Genomic DNA, 16,549 nt, shown 5'->3' with positions numbered 1-16,549 from the left:
ACAATTCTCTCGAAATCCTTGGGAAAATACAAATTACCATGAAAATCCAATCAGTAAGCTGCGATGAAAAAAATAATAATTAAATTCGGTGCTTATTTTCTGTCAGTAGAAATAATTCATAAAGATTCAATAAACTGGTATGATCAACACAAAAAGTAGGTCTACAAGAAACAGCCTGTATTTCGGAAATAAAGCATATTCGGTTCTTTTATTTCTAAATGAACCAACTGTCTCCCACTGTCATTTGTACCTTCAATTTGGGAACACACCGTATTTAGATTAAAGGTTATGTAACTCTATCACACTTTTTAGTCGAAGAGCTGGTGATGAAAATGGGTATAGTTTTAATTGTTGAAAATTAGATGGACGTTTTATTACTAAAAAGCGTGAAGCAAAGATCGGTCAGTTTTTCTACTGTGACGTTTAATTGAATTTTTACACCAAAAACTGTCCTTCCATTAGAAAATGTCTATAGAATCACAGTTGTTTCACGACCTGGCTTTGTGAATGATTTTCAACCCGAACCTGAAGCCCAAATACCATAAAATATCAGATTTTCAGCCATTGAAATAGTATATTGTAGCCAAGTAACTGACTATACTATACTTTCTCCTCGACTGTTGACGTAAAAATTTTTATTAATGAACAATAGAAACTCAAAAACATATCTGAAACATCAAAACCTGTTTCATTATGACACGTATATTTATTGTATTTGACAATTAGTGAAATTGAAAACCGAATCCGAGATTTTTAGTGAAAATTCCCAATGAAAAATTTTTCAGTAGATATACATATTTCCATTGACAATTATCTAGTGAAATTGAAAACCGAAGCGAAGATTTTTAGTGAAAAATTCCCAATAAAAAATTTTTCAGTAGATATACATATTTCCATTGACAATTAGTGAAATTGAAAACCAAAGCGGAAATTTTTAGTGAAAAATTCCCAATGAAAAATTTTTCAGTAGATATACATATTTCCATTGACAATTAGTGAAATTGAAAACCGAAGCGGAGATTTTTAGTGAAAAATTCCCAATAAAAAATTTTTCAGTAGATATACATATTTCCATTGACAATTAGTGAAATTGAAAACCGAAGCGGAGATTTTTAGTGAAAAATTCCCAATAAAAAGTTTTTCAGTAGATATACATAATATGTATATCTAGTGAAAAATTTTTTTATGGAAATATTATTTCCATTTCCATTTCATGGATGAATCATTAGAAAAACCAGAAAAACGTTGCCATGAAAAAGATTGTCTTATGTCCTTCTTTTCCGAGCAAAAATTAGAATATTTTTCATATACATCCATTGATTTCCGAGCAGATTCCAATAATGTCAGGTGAAGTATTTTGAACTTCCAGATTTGATTCACTTGATGCATCCATTTTCATTTCTTTCAACGTCAAATATATTATTATGTTTGATTCAAAAATGCATAATTATGATGTTTTGAAAACTGCAATGAATATGATCACGAATAATTTTTATTCTCTATATTATCGAAATAATTTCATAATATTTGGCGAGAAGAAATTTAATATTGTAATACACCAATAAGGGGTTTTTTTCGGAATGTCTCCTTGGTTTTCATTTCCGTTTCTACCTTCTTTGTCGCTATAGATATAAAGATAGATGTATGACTATTTTACATTCAAATGAACAAAATATTGAAATATTAAAAATATTCAATACTTTTGTAAATAGGTATTCCACAAGTTGAAATTGTAGGTGCTAAAGAGATGAAATACCATTTTTAGAGAAATTATATACAAAAAAAAAGATTCAACACTTTTACATCAAGCTTGAAATTGGTATTATAGGTACATCTACAAGCAAAATTTCCAATGGGTTGGTAATCACATCTTATTAAATTCTTATTTAATGAGTTCGGTCCTTTTTGAAAAATTTATTATACAGGGTGTTTCAAGTTCGACGGCCTATTAGACGTTTCTGGAGAACAGGGCCGATTTTAGATTTGAAAATTTGGAATATGACATTGTTTATGATGCCCTATTCAGCTAAAATATTTTCGAAGTTCCAGCACTTCCGGTTATATAAGAATTGAATTTTTTTTTATATCACTTTTTTTTTAATTTTATGTCTTAGATGTTATAAACTTTTTTATTTTCAATAACTCTCTACTAAAATTATTGCGTTAGTCCTCATAGTTTTCAAAATATCAAGGAAAAACCCAAAAAAATAGAGAACTCCCATAGTCACTATTAGGTGAATTATTTTTACTGTAAATATCCTATGCGTATACTCAATTCACTTTCTCAAACTAGAATGATGTAGGAATATCGTGCATATCTTGAACATGAAAAATATCGTCACAGTGTGTTTCAAATATTGTGCCAAAGATTGTGAAAAAAATTTGATCATAACTTTTGATTTTCTGATTAGAACCCTATTTTTTTGTGATTTCGTTTGATTCTACGGTAAAAAATATTGGTAGTGACCAAAAATGATTAAGCTCCCAAATTCAATAATTCAAGAGTTATTCGAGATTTTATGAATTTATGTATGAGTAGGGTCAATTTCATTCAGTAGATATACATATTTCCATTTCCATTTCATGGATTAATCATAAGAAAAACCAGAAAAACGTTGCAATGAAAAAAATTGAGAGATTTTTGTGAAAAATTCCCAATAAAATATTTTTCAGTAGATATACATATTTCCATTGACAATTAGTGAAATTGAAAACCGAAGCGGAGATTTTTAGTGAAAAATTCCCAATAAAAAATTTTTCAGTAGATATAAATATTTCCATTGATAATTGGTGAAATTGAAAATCGAAGCGGAGATTTTTAGTGAAAAATTCCCAATAAAAAATTTTTCATTAGATATACATATTTCCATTTCCATTTCATGGATGAATCATAAGAAAAACCAGAAAAACGTTGCCATTTAAAAAATTGTCTTCTGTCCTTCTTTTCCGAAATTAGTATATTTTTCATATACATCCATTGATTTCCGAGCAGAGTCCAATAATGTCAGGTGAAGTATTTTGAACTTCCAGATTTGATTCACTCGAGGCATCTATTTTCATTTCTTTCAACGTAAAATATATAATTATGTTTGATTCAAAAATGCATAATTATGATGTTTTGAAAACTGCAATGAATATGATCACGGATAATTTTTATTCTCTATATTATCGAAATAATTTCGTAATATTTGGTGAGAAGAAATTCAATTCAATTCAAATTCAAATTCAAAATTTTATTAAAAAAAATTAGATATTCTAATACACCAATTAGGGTTTTTTTTCGGAATGTCTCCATGGTATTCATTTCCGTTTCTACCTTTTTTGTCGCTATAGATATGAAGATAGATGTATGACTATTTTACATTCAAATAAACAAAATATTAACATATTGAAAATATTCAATACTTTTGTAAATAGGTATTCCACAAGTTAAAATAGTTGAAGTTGTAGGTGCTTAAGAGATGAAATACCATTTTTAGAGAAATTATATACAAAAAAATAGAATCAACACTTTTATATCAAGCTTGAAATTGCTATTATAGGTACATCTACAAGCAAAATTTCCAATGGGTTGGTAATCACATCTTATTTAATGAGTTCGGTCCTTTTTGAAAAATTTATTATAGATAAAATGAAACAAAGATCAAAGGAAATTATTCTTTCGTCAATTAAATTATGAGGCTTTGCTCTATATTCTGCTTGGAATTCGTAAGGTTCTCACTATACAATCATCCCGAATTTGTGGTTGAAGCTTGAAATTTTTATTCTTCATATAACCCAAAAATACTAGGTATAATTGAATTTTCAAAAAATGTATTCGACTCAAATCAGTTCCTAATGTAGGAAATAGAAATGGAAAAATTTTACAATTCTTTCAATAAGTTTTAAGTATATTTCGCCGCGGCTGAGAATTTTTTGTAAAAATACAATATGTAAAAATTGTGAAAAGAAAACTTTTGTTATAACATACATTTTGGGGATAATACATTTTGCATTCTTTGAAATATTTTCTTCTCTTCTCTCTATTATTTGGTGTAGGGGTAAAAGATAAAAGTTGAAATTGGCATTTTGAATTAGAGCATTTGTATGAAACATTATTTTTTTAATTTTGGGAAGTGGTTATTGGGTAAATATATTGTAAATCTGCTTAGTTTAAATACAACACTTTTTGTATTTTTTCAAAATGGTTTTCGAAGTTTCCATCAGTTGGTTAAGTTCATTTTCTGCCGAAATTGGCTATGAGTCACTGACGGGGTTTTCTCCTGGGCTCTCCATTTATTTTTATAGTAGTTCCATATATCTTCATTTCCAAAAAGTTTTATTCAATCTTTAGGTAAGATACATTTAATTGGGAGCATGAATTTATGAAAGAATTTAAGTTTATTCCTTTATTGCTCGTTGAACTTTCCTTATTTCAGAATGACATAATGACAGTTTTATTACACTAAAGTTAATCCGATTACTGTTTGCCAATTCTAGGAAAGGTTGCCGCTCAAAGAGTCATTTCTAGCAATATTTATTTAGTTAGTTGTTATTGATTATTTCAAAGAGCTCTTCTAACATTATATATCAATTAGTTCAAATCTATATTTCAATACACAATGCTTATATCCTATTTTTTTCAGAACATTAAACACTTTATATTCCCAATTCGGTGATGACTTTGACAAATGCGAATAATTTAGTTCTAATAAATACGAAATACCCACCCATGTCATAAAATCTCTTTGAATTCCAGGTAGGTACCTGAAATATCTTAGGTCAAATATAAAAATATTTCAGTGTCTGTAGTACCAGTGAGGTGTATGTACGTTGTGTCAGTGTGCAGTGTATTTGAGGAGAATTCATTTTTGAAACTTTGAAATTTCTAAAAATCATGGAAGATCATCGAAGAACTGAAGCTCTTAGAGGTGCAGATAGGCAAGAATTTGAACGTAAGTCTGATTTCATATAGTTCCTCTTATTTCTTCAAACTTTAGTAGATACAGATTATTTTATTCATAAGTCCTATAAGGACTGAAATATATATGTTGTTTGTCATCTACTTTTTTTTTTAACGGTCGTCTCCAAACAGAACCCTTATCATTTCGTCACCAATTTCTGTTATTTCGAAACTTAAGAATACCGGGGGAGTTCAAATATGGATGTTGATCATGGTGATAATTTTACAATTTCTATTTGAAAATAAGCGATTTGGCATGAGGATTATCGATTTAGACTGTAATTTAGTATATCTCATAGAGGGGGTACACTTGGTTGTATAAAACAAAGCAAAGCTGAACTAGGAGTAAAAAATTAAAGAATATTCAAAGCACAAAATTCTACAACATAATTTGATTCATGCAGGTTTATCCACTGGGCGCCCAGGGTCCCTAAAGAGCCTGGTCCTAACTATTGTTTCTGTTTATAACTTTCAATAGCAGAAGATTTATTATAATAGTAAATGATTTTGCAAAAATATTTTTAGAATCCCTTGTCTACGCTCATCACCAATTTTGTTAGAATTCAATTAATCAACTGAAATTTCTATCAGGCCAGAGACTAGAGAAATATCGAAAAATCTAAGCAAATATCAGAAAAAAACTAAATCATAAATATACCAGTAGATCGGCGATTCCCTACACAATTTTTACAATTTTTCCCCTCGTCTTAATTTCCACCAATAACAAAAGCATAATTTTGAATTACAAATGGTTTCTAGATAGAATAACTGTATGACAGCACCTGTCAGCAGTTTTTTCGAGTTTACCCGCGGCAAAACTTGACAGCTGTGCGCACCAAAAATTACAATAACTTCGATAACAAGTAACTACACTACGGGAAGTGTTTATTTGATATAAACGAAAATGCATCATAGTTAATAAATCATTTATTGGATATATGGACAAACAAATATTAGTTTCATGGAAATAAATAATTTATTTCCCACTAATATCCCACCAATAAGCATCATTTATGTTTACACTTTATTTATTTACGCATAACTTATATTAATAATGCTGAAGAAATATCCATTTGAAGGAAATAAATATAGTTGAGGTTAATAAATCATTGAGTAATAATAATTAATAAACCTTATTCATATGTAATAAAAATAATATTTCAATTCAGTAATGGTTGTTTCTATTATCCGATTGTTATGGTCTGAGAAGAACCGTTATTAATAGTAAATGTTCGTTAACTACCAGTTGAAAATTTGTTGATAATGAATTTATGTTATTTGTGGAGATAACATAAGTTCATATAAATTATTTATAACCGAAATATATCAAATGTTATCAAATATCTTGTAAACAAATATTTGTTTCCTCATTAATAAACTTTTTTGAATGCATAATTTAACCATTAATATATTTATATTAAATATGAATCTGCTGTAATAGTTTTGAGTGAATAACCCCCAAATAAGTGTTTCATTAATAATAAAATATGGATTTCTCTCAGTGTATGATCTCATGAAATTGTCTTGTCGAATACCTACCATTCGGTTATAAAATTTTTCCTGTGAAAAAAATTAGATGTCCTCATGATAGATATTACGAGTTGTTTCCGCTTTGGCAAATCAAAATTGTCGACATGGTCTTAAATGAAAACGTTTGAGGAGGAAAGCTTTTTTCTATGAAACAAGGGCATCGACTTAGATGGAATAAAAAGATTCAAATTCTTTAATGTAATATGTGATAATCTTTCCCAAGGCCTAAGAACAAGAATTGAATGATACCGAGAAGTAACATGAACGTTAACCCAAATGAGTTGTTATGGAAATATGTGCAGAAAATTCAAAATAATAATCCTTCATGCCATATCTCACTTTGATTCATTTCAATGCAATATTTTTACTTTCATCTTTTCAAACTTCAGGTTCCGAACCATCAACGTCTCAACAGCAGCCAACGTCTCAACAGCAGCCAGAGTCCATTACGCCTCGTAGACGTAGACGTAGACAAAGACGTTATGCTCCTGAAGAATCTGAATATCATCATCATCTCAGTATGAGGTTGAATAATTTAAGACGTTTTAGCAGACGTTCTGGATTAGATAGAAACCTCCTCCAAATTCTTGTGAAAAATGCCCAGAAATCTGTAAGAAAAATTTCCATCAATCATTTCTATTTACTTCTCATTTCATGGGTAGTTTTTTCTTCGATATATTTTATTTTTGAATTATTATATCATGTTCACCACTCATATTTTGAAATGCGTCTGTCGTTTGAAGCCCACTACACATCAAAGACGCAGATATGGGGAACTTCCAAAATGTGAAAAAATATATTGTTCAACGAGTGGGGAAAGTCCAACTTTTCTCACGAGTGTGGAAGTTTGTGGCACGAGCCTGAAAAGCGAGTGCCCCAAACACAAGAGTGAGAAAAGGACTTTTTCTACAACTGTTATGAAAAGTAGCGTATTCTTTATAGCTAAGTCAATTTCAAAACTATGTTTTGCTCCCACAGTGAAAAATATTTTTCCACACGGCTCTTTGCCCACACCTCGCTTGGTAGACCAATGAAATTGGGTTTTTGAGAAGTGTTTTCATAGAAACACAATAAATAAACATATACTGTCTACTAAGGTCATTTTGAATTGAATCGAGTACATTACTTGAATCATTTAAATTTGTGCAGTTGTAAGAAAAGTATAATGTACAACATGGGGGGAAGTCCTTTTCTTACTCGTGCGAAAAGTTGGACTTTCTCCACATGTTGCACACTATACTTCTCCTACAACTGCACAAATTTAAATAATTCAAGTAATGTATCTAACTCAATTCAAAATGGTCTTCGTTGACAGAATGTGTTTATTTCTTGCGTGTTCATAGAAACGACTTATCAAAAGCCCAATTTTATTGGTCTACCCAACGAGGTGATATTTTTCACAGTATGAGCAATAAATAGTTTTGAACTTGAGTAAGCTATGAAGAATACACTACTTTTCATAGCAGTTGTAGGAAAAGTATAGTAAGCAACATGCGGAAAATGTCCTTTTCTCACTCGTATATGTCTGCCGCACCCGCCTTTCAGACTCGTGCCACAAACATAATTTCTTAGGCTTTTCCACATAGTTGAGTGATGAATTTGAGTTTTGGTTAATCCTTAGGTTTATCCTACTCTTGAAATTTATATGGAATGAAGTTGTCAAGCTCAATCTTGTTGTCATAGTGATTGATAATTGCACTGAATGCAGATACCAGTTTAATGTTGACTTGATTGGGTGAAATTGTTTCTTATGATACAAAATGACAAAATTTTCACTGTATTTGTGTACAATTGTATCATTTTGAATTTCATTACAGAATCTTGGAGAGGATACATATAGAATGGCCTCACTCGCAAGAAGATTTCTCGAGGAGGTGGATGAAGTAGAACGAATGGTGGCCAACCATCAATCAATCAGTAGCAACATTGATGATTTAACAAGAAAACTGGATTCTTTCAAATTTAGCGAAGAATGAAATTATCTTCGCTAAACATCGTCAAAGTCAGCCGTCCGGAAGAATAGGAAGATCGGCTGCTACACTGCATTTGTCCTCCCTGTAGGCAGGGCCGCCGCCAGACATTTTGGCGCCCCGGCAAAATAAAATTTCGGCGCCCTTCTTTATAGGCAATACTCAATAAAAAAATCCTATTTTTGGATATTGTTAGAATATTATAGGTTTGGTTTTGAATGACCAAAGATGAGATAACTAACACTTATCACGCATTCACTAGACGTCCGGTATGCCGGTCCTGGCCGCGGCCCTGCCTGTAGGCACCTCGTGAAATGAAATTGAAAAATACATAATAAAGCTTCGATGACAATAAACAAAATGAGTTTTAAGTTTTTATTCTTTTCAATATTCCTTCACCAATAAAATTAATGTAACTGCTCTTTTAATGGACGGAAATAGGGTTGTGTGATATGAGTCAGAAGTCCTTAATGAGGTTATTATTATTATGTTGTGGGTCAATTCTTTTTATGAGTTGAAAAAGATTGTCCAATTTAAAGGCATTTGCCTAACATTTCTGTAATTTTATTTCTATTATATTCTTGTTATATTTTTTCGAACAAAGTTTAATGATTGATATACCACTTGTATTAGGTCCAAAATTCGTTCTACAGAATTTTTTTTTCTGTGAATAATACAGGGTGCGGCAGAGCCGACTGATGACTTTCAAAGGACTATTTTTCAAAAATAGTAAAAGGTAGAGAAAAAAGGTTCTTTTTATTCGAAATAGTTGGAAATACAGGGTTTTTCAAGTTCGACTGCCTATTAGACGTTTCTGGAGAACGGGGCCGATCTGAAAATTTGGAATATGATATTGTTTATGATGTTCTATTCAGCTAAAATAATTTTCGAAGTTCCGGTACTTCCGGTTATACAAGAATTGAAATTTTTTTTTTAGAAAAACACTTTTTTTATTTTATGTCTTAGATATTATAATGATTTCCATTTTCAATTACTCTTTCCTAAAATTATTGCGTTAGTCCTCATAGTTTTAAAAATATTAAGAAAAAACCGAAAACAAGAGAGGATTGAATTGTCACTATTACGTGAATTATTTTTACTGTAAATATCCTATGCGTATACTCAATTCACTTTCTCAAACTAGAATGATGTAGGAATATCGTGCATATCTTGAACTTGAAAAATATCGTCACAGGGTGTTTCAAATATTGTGCCAAAAATTGTGAAGAAAATTTGATCATAACTTTTGATTTTCAAATTAGAACCCTATTTTTTTTGTGATTTCGTTGGAATCTACGGTAAAAAATAAGGGTAGTGACCAAACATGATTGGTAATAGTAATAATGTTTATTTCATGAGTAATCTACATTCAAAACAAAATATAGTTATTTTATAATGTAAGAAAATATTGAAAGAAAAAAAAATCGTGACATGAAACAAGCAGAAATCAAATTTTCTCGAAGGTGAGCTCCCGGAGGATTAAACCTTGTCTGAGAATTAAAACAAAAAAGTACAAGTTTAAAGGTCTTGACGTAATTTCCACGAATTCACAACAGACGGCAGATTAAAGGTACCTACAACACGAGTAGACTGACGACTCCAGGACTACTGATTCGGTATGTTATAGGTGTTCTTTATGTCGATTATACTGGCTACGAAGTGTCTTGACTGACTCAGGATCCAACTTTTTATTTTATTTTTAAATGCAGTCATTATACTAGGAATCTTCAAAACTTGAGGGATATCATTATAAACTCGAGGCGCAAGGAACAGATGGAATCTCTGACCCTTTGTCCCACTTGAGGTCGGCAATAGTATGCGCTGGCCTCTATTTCTGGTGTCATGACCATGCTCATTGAAACTTGCAGACATAATGTTCTTCCTCTGGTGAACCGCAAGCGCCAGGAAAAACAACTGCCTCATATCCATTACCGCGGCAATCCTGAAGATCTCTTTAGTTGGGAATCGATAGGGCTTGTTCAATATGATTTTCAAAATCCACTTCTGTGTTATTTCGAGCTTGTTTAAATGAATTTTAATAATTCCTCCCCAGCCCAGCAAACCATAAGTCAAATGAGGCTGCACCAACACCAGATATAATGTTCTCAACAATTGGGCATCGCAAAACCTTCTGAGATTTTTAAATTTCTGTATCAGAGTTCTCAATTTATGGACTATTTTATTAATTTGTTGTTTCCATCTAAGATGTTTGTCCAACACAACACCCAGGTATTTTACCGTGTCCGCTGAGTGTATCATGCATTGATCGTCAACCACCAATGAAGTGGGGCAAAATGCGACAGAGATGCTGAAAGGAACGAAAACAGTTTTTTCTATATTCAGAGTCAAAATTTCAGACCGCAAGGTATTTTGATATTAAGGTAAAGTCACTTTCCGCAAACATTTTCAATTCTTGCCATGTCTCCGCCTCCAGAAACACTGCGGTATCGTCCGCAAAAGAAATTATTCTTGACTTCATCTCAAGTCCAAATAAGGAGTTCGTGTACAATAAAAACAGAATTGGGCCGAGAATGGTACCTTGGGGTACCCCAACAGTGACGGCAGTGAATGAGCTCAACGAATCCTCAATCTGAACGCATTGACTTCTCCCGGTCGAAAAACTTCTGAACCAATCCAGTGTTTTCCCGACAAAACCATATAGTCCCCCAGAGTTCTGAGCATCTCCTCATGATCGACCGAATCGAATGCCTTCGCTATATCGAGAAATGTACATAAACATGGTTTAGATCTATCCAAACAGTCATATATCATAGATGTTAAATGTGCTATCGCGTCCTGTGTTGAAATTCCTCTCCGAAATCCATACTGCCGATCACTCAGGACATTACAGGCATCCAGAAAGTTCGAGGTTAGAGGTATAGGTCGGTAATTATTCATAAGCTGTTTACTTCCAGACTTAAATAGAGGTCTTATCAAGGCCGATTTAAATACCGTCGGAAATTGTCCACTCTTTTTTGAGAGATTTACAAGGTGTACTAATGGCTTTACTATATTTGGACCAATATGCTTTAAGGTTATTGAAGATATTTGATCAAATCCAGGTGCTTTGTGTGATTTCAATTGACCTATCATCTCCAAAATCTCTGCTTCATTAGTCAACTCCAATACCATTTTTGAGTTATTCGTTCGGTTGGGTAATTTTTCAGTGTTTGTTGATCTTCTTATTTCATCCACCAGCTTAGGTCCAATAGAAGCAAAATGACTGTTGAAAGCTTCCGCCACCTACGCCGCCTCAATTATCTGCTCTGAGTTATTCACATTGATAATGATCTTTGGGTTTTCGGCCTTTTTATTCGATATCACCTGCCACAATTTTCTTGGATTCGCAGAATTTTTCAATATTTGTTTCTTGTAATTATCCATTTTCGTTATTCTTATTAGTTTTTCTATGTGGTTTTTGTACTGCCTGTATCTCCCAATCATGTCTGGGTCTGAACTCCTTCCATGTTTCATTTGTTTATACATGTGGTTTTTTTTCGATTGATTTCATAATTCCTGGTATTATCCAATCTTTTCTCTTCCTAATGAGTTTTATAGAAGAGGTGCTTCTTTCTATTAGTAGTTTCAATCATCTATCAATGAATGCCTCTGCAGCCACATCTATATTCTGACTTTCATAAGCTTCTGTCCATGATGATCCTTCAATGACTCATTCAAATCCGCGTATTTAATTATTTTTTTAGTTTTCAGGATTTGTCGTTGGCTCACAGACTGATCCCTCGCCAGCAAAAGGGCCACAGGGTAATGATCAGTGATGTCAACCTGCAAAGTCAACGAAATAACGTTTTCTACTGTTTTTCCAGTTTTAAAAAATATGTGATCAACACAGGTGCCACTTTGTGGTCGAGTAACCCCGTTCACTGCTGAAAGACGTCCCTGCTCGCTCAGTATATTCTGATATTCCTGGGTGCCACTCTCATCAGAAAATAAGTCAATATTGATATCGCCCACGAACAAATTTACTTCGCTTGTCATTTTAACATCATTGAACAGCAGAGTCAATAGTTAATAAAAATTGACAATTATTTATAATCATTGATTTATCGATAGTCCATCAACTATATATGGCGCGTTTTCGACCGGAGGCACCGGTTGACCTGAAGTGATGGTGTGACCGCGCGCTCTCCGCCCTCTATGTCGAAAACCGTTTATTATATAAAAAATTTTTCAAGACAAATTTTGTAGAGAATTTTGTATTCTACAAAATTGATAATGAGTACTAATAGCAAAAAACCCGTAGGAAATGAGATATTTCCAGAAAAAGCGCAAAAAACCGATTTTTGTGACCTTTGACCTTGAAATTTAATTGTTGCTTACACCCTACCATATGTAGGTTTTGAGACAACTTTTAGGGTGTCAATATACAAGTATTTACAGACTTGCAGCTGGTTATCTCGAATTCCGAGGTGAACTTACTATAATGACTGGACTATAAAAGTTGTATCAATTTCAAACACTCATTGATTAGTTTATCTCAGTATTTCAATGTCATGACGTGAACGTTCAAACAAAAATGTCATAACAATTTTTCGATTTTCGAAATTACTGAACAGATTTATTACATAACCACGAGTATATTGCGTTTAGTGTTGAGGCTATTTTCTGTTGAATTTGTATTAGAGGAAAGTTAGAAGTCATTCAACCTGGTCTTCTATAGAACAGTAAAAGTACACCTTTTCGAAGACGGGTTAGTTTAAAGAAAAAAAAATTATGAAAAACTGAGTTGTTATCTCTTTTGCTATTTTGGAGATTGGATAGTAATTATGTCGAAATAATTATTCATTGTGTGAAATCTTATTCGTTTTAGTTTCAATTTTAAACATTCATATTTCAATTCAGAAATTTGTACAAAAATATTATTTGTTGTAACTACTAACTAAACACATATCTCTTTTGTCATTTCAGTTGTCTCATCAAATTCCAGACCATCATATTGTCTACAGGAAAAGTCCTTCATAACTCCTCCAAGAAATCCAAAAATTGAAGCATTCAACACTCTGAGAATAAAAGATATGAGACGTGTCAAACAGAAATCTTTTAACGACCACAGATTTTCAACGAAACCAATAAAAAACGTAAGAATAAATTGACTTATATTTTCGTATAAAATAATCTCTCCTTCGTCATTATATGTTCCCTATAGTTCAAAGAGATATACTTTTTTTGCAATTTTCATGCTTCAGCATAATTTTTGATGTAAGAAATTTTGACCACAACCCTTCTTAAACTTACTCATGCAAGACATTTCAATTTCTATCTCTCTCTCTATTCTTCTGCAGTATATTCTTCTCTGATTTTCTTTCTTCTTCTTATTCATCCGATTTTACATATTGTTTATCCTTGCCTCCCTCCCCTTAAACATCAATTATCTTCGCCACAAAAATATAATGTTCATTTCCAATTCCAGAACCCCTGAAACTATTACATCTTTGATAACATTCCTATTTTCTCCTCTTTTTTTCCTCTTTCATCGTCTTGCCTTGCTTTGTATATTTATGTCTGTCCCTATGCTCCAAAAAATTATTAATTCATAATACAAAATGTTAACCAGTCACATTTCATTGCAGAAACCCAATAATTTGAAGAAGATATGCCGGAAGATAACATATGGAGAACTCGAGTCGGAGAGCGCCTTCCTTTGTGGACCTTCATACGTTGTGAATAATTTCAAATTTAGAACTGCACTGAGTAAATTATTAGCCAGTCTTAGGGAGGCAGGAGGAAAATGTACTGATCTTTCAGTTAGTTATAACGATACTGTGAGTGGTACAAATGTGAGTATGGGGGAGCTGGAACGGATGCTTGCAAATTTATCAATTAATCCGGATAGCAATGCTGATTTAATAAGGAACCTACGTTCAATAAATTTGAAAAAAAGCATGAAGGATGATTTGCACTGTCCAGAAGGCCTAAGCTCGTACCATAAAAATCTTCGAATTTAAAATCACATGCAATCTTTCGTCCTCAAAAATTTGAGATGTTCAAATAAAATGGACTTATCCGATTATTATGTTAATTCATTTATTTTATATTTTATATATGTATATAGGTCATTCGTAATTCATGTAACATAAAATGTTATTCATATTCAAAAGTTGTTTATATCACCAGGAAATTGTCATCAATTAATGCAAATTAGAATGAAGCATTCATAACTGAACATGTTATTATCGATAGGGTAGAACATAAAGGAAAACTATTTTAATCTTATCCAAACTCATAATAGTCCCCTTAACTGAGGAAAAAGCATAATATAAGGAAAGGATAGTAAGCCAGTGTAGTGCTTTTTTCGCTTTTGTTGATGTTGAGCGCCATCTAGTTGTACTCACTTTTTACTCGAATTTTACTGTCAAAAATTGGTCCGTAAAGTGGAGCCCTCTGAAAAAATCGGTGTTATTTTGAAGAACTAAAATATTTGAAATAGAGTGGTCAGAAGATTTCTATATTTTGATATTTTTTCTGCTCTGTAATATTTTACGCCAGTGGCGTGTATTTGTGATGACTTTATAATAACATAAAAATTGTTGGCAATGTCATGCGACCCCTTCTCAACCAAGCCACTGAATGAATTATCGTATTATTTCTGCGCCATCTATAGCTCATGATTCAGCGCTATCTATTATCGAGTTACTTCTCCAAATCCAAATCCAACTACAGTAGCGACCCCTGGTGACTATTTCCTTGCCGTCAAACGGCGGTTGGCTTACTATCCTTACCTTATACTATGGTTAAAGTATCCACAAAATACAGACGGAATGTTGTTTAACCAGTGCAAGTGACGATTCCGTGTATAAGAGTAGGGTAAAACCTGGATAGGTGCTCCACGTTTTGAAATTGCCTCATAATTTTGAAAATATGTATTTATATTAATATAGTATAATACTATATCTCATTGAAAGCAGCCAGTCGGCAGTCTTAGAAATTTAAAACAATTTTAACTTCACGTCTAGGCAGAAACCTACGTTCTTTGAATCTGGAAGAAAAATGAAGGTAGATTTACACTGGTCAAAGTCGATACTTGGTTCCCTGTACAGAGCTTCTATACCTTTTCAACTTCAAATTGACACTAATCACATTCAATTTTAGATTGAACAACTTCAAAATGAAAATGAGCAACTGCAAAATGGTTAGCACAATCTAATTTAGAATAAACATCAAAAATGGGAATAAACAACTTCAAAATGGTTGACACAATCAAATTGGAAATAAACAACTTCAAAATGAGAATAGACAACTTCAGAATGGTTAACACAATCAAATTGGGAATAAACACATACGAATTGGGACTAAATCATTCCAAATTGAGAAATGGAATTTATATTTAAATTTGATAATTCAATGCAATTGCCAAATTATATAGTTACCAGACAGATAATTTATAAGTGCTATACCCTATAATATATATGCCAGGTTACAGTTTATTAGGATGTATACTATTTTTGCTATACATAAATGACTTGACAGGGATTACAATAGAAGAATTGATGATACTATTTGTTGATGATACAAATGTATTGATCTCGGATGCAAATTTTCAAAATCTATTAATCAAGACAACAAACATTTATATGAGAATAGAAGAATGGCTGAAAGCTCGCAAGCTCAAACTAAACACTGCCAAAACAACTATCATGTGCTTCAGAACAAAACAGTCTACACAAATTATACCTGAAGAATTAAAAATTGTTGAAACAACTTTCAAACTCCAGGAAACTACGAAATTTCTTGGATGAACACCTTACTTGTGGAGAACACAGAAAAAACCAACAGCAGCTTGAACTGAGTGTGCTACACAATCCAAATACTTAGGACTGCCGTCATCCGACAATCCTCTCATTTAATTGAAAATTTCTTTAATCTGCATTCAGATTTTTAAATTGAAACTAAAGAACATATATGAAAATTAGGTAATAATAATAATTTATTCATCCTGTAAGACATTTTACATGTATAGGACAAGTCATTAAATCAGTGAACAATCACAATTTAACTGAAAAATGTTCGCTAACTGAGTAATAACATTTTTCTAACATTATAACCTTAACTACTTTCCTAAATTCCTTAAAACTAAGACATTGTACACTTC

At 32.1% G+C, this 16,549-nt stretch overlaps 2 protein-coding genes across 3 annotated transcripts; both read left to right on the top strand.

Moving 5' to 3' along the window:
• Positions 1 to 3,465: 3,465 nt before the first annotated feature.
• On the top strand, positions 3,466 to 9,264 carry LOC123684987. 2 transcript variants are annotated; one of them, XM_045624535.1, is made up of 2 exons: positions 3,466 to 4,934; positions 6,862 to 7,352. In XM_045624535.1, exons 1-2 carry the CDS (start codon positions 4,877 to 4,879, stop codon positions 7,260 to 7,262), a joined length of 459 nt encoding a protein of 152 aa, XP_045480491.1. In that variant the 5' UTR covers positions 3,466 to 4,876; the 3' UTR covers positions 7,263 to 7,352. The 2 variants fall into 2 exon arrangements, with proteins under 2 accessions (XP_045480491.1, XP_045480497.1); XM_045624541.1 differs by lacking the exon at positions 3,466 to 4,934 and adding an exon at positions 8,290 to 9,264 and having other exon boundaries at positions 6,607 to 7,082.
• A 3,702-nt stretch (positions 9,265 to 12,966) lies between these two features.
• Positions 12,967 to 16,254, top strand: LOC123685003. The gene is made up of 4 exons (XM_045624552.1): positions 12,967 to 13,150; positions 13,369 to 13,538; positions 14,031 to 14,237; positions 15,550 to 16,254. The coding sequence occupies exons 2-4, from the start codon at positions 13,476 to 13,478 to the stop codon at positions 15,592 to 15,594; spliced, it is 315 nt and encodes a 104-aa protein (XP_045480508.1). The 5' UTR covers positions 12,967 to 13,150; positions 13,369 to 13,475; the 3' UTR covers positions 15,595 to 16,254.
• The last annotated feature ends 295 nt before the right edge of the window (positions 16,255 to 16,549 follow it).

The sequence above is a fragment of the Harmonia axyridis genome, chromosome 1 (assembly GCF_914767665.1).
Source record: "Harmonia axyridis chromosome 1, icHarAxyr1.1, whole genome shotgun sequence".
NCBI lineage: Eukaryota > Metazoa > Arthropoda > Insecta > Coleoptera > Coccinellidae > Harmonia > Harmonia axyridis.
The sequence above is the reverse complement of the archived record's forward strand: the minus strand, read 5'-3'. Positions and strand labels throughout refer to the sequence as shown.

Bases quoted from the DNA above. Each gene is read 5' to 3' on its own strand.
- LOC123684987 (XM_045624535.1), top strand. From the start codon at position 4,877: ATGGAAGATCATCGAAGAACTGAAGCTCTTAGAGGTGCAGATAGGCAA. The intron at 4,935-6,861 runs GTAAGTCTGATT...TTCAAACTTCAG, and splicing joins AGATAGGCAAGAATTTGAAC to GTTCCGAACCATCAACGTCT.
- LOC123685003 (XM_045624552.1), top strand. From the start codon at position 13,476: ATGAGACGTGTCAAACAGAAATCTTTTAACGACCACAGATTTTCAACG. The intron at 13,539-14,030 runs GTAAGAATAAAT...ATTTCATTGCAG, and splicing joins CAACGAAACCAATAAAAAAC to AAACCCAATAATTTGAAGAA. The intron at 14,238-15,549 runs GTGAGTATGGGG...ATTCAATTTTAG, and splicing joins ATACTGTGAGTGGTACAAAT to ATTGAACAACTTCAAAATGA.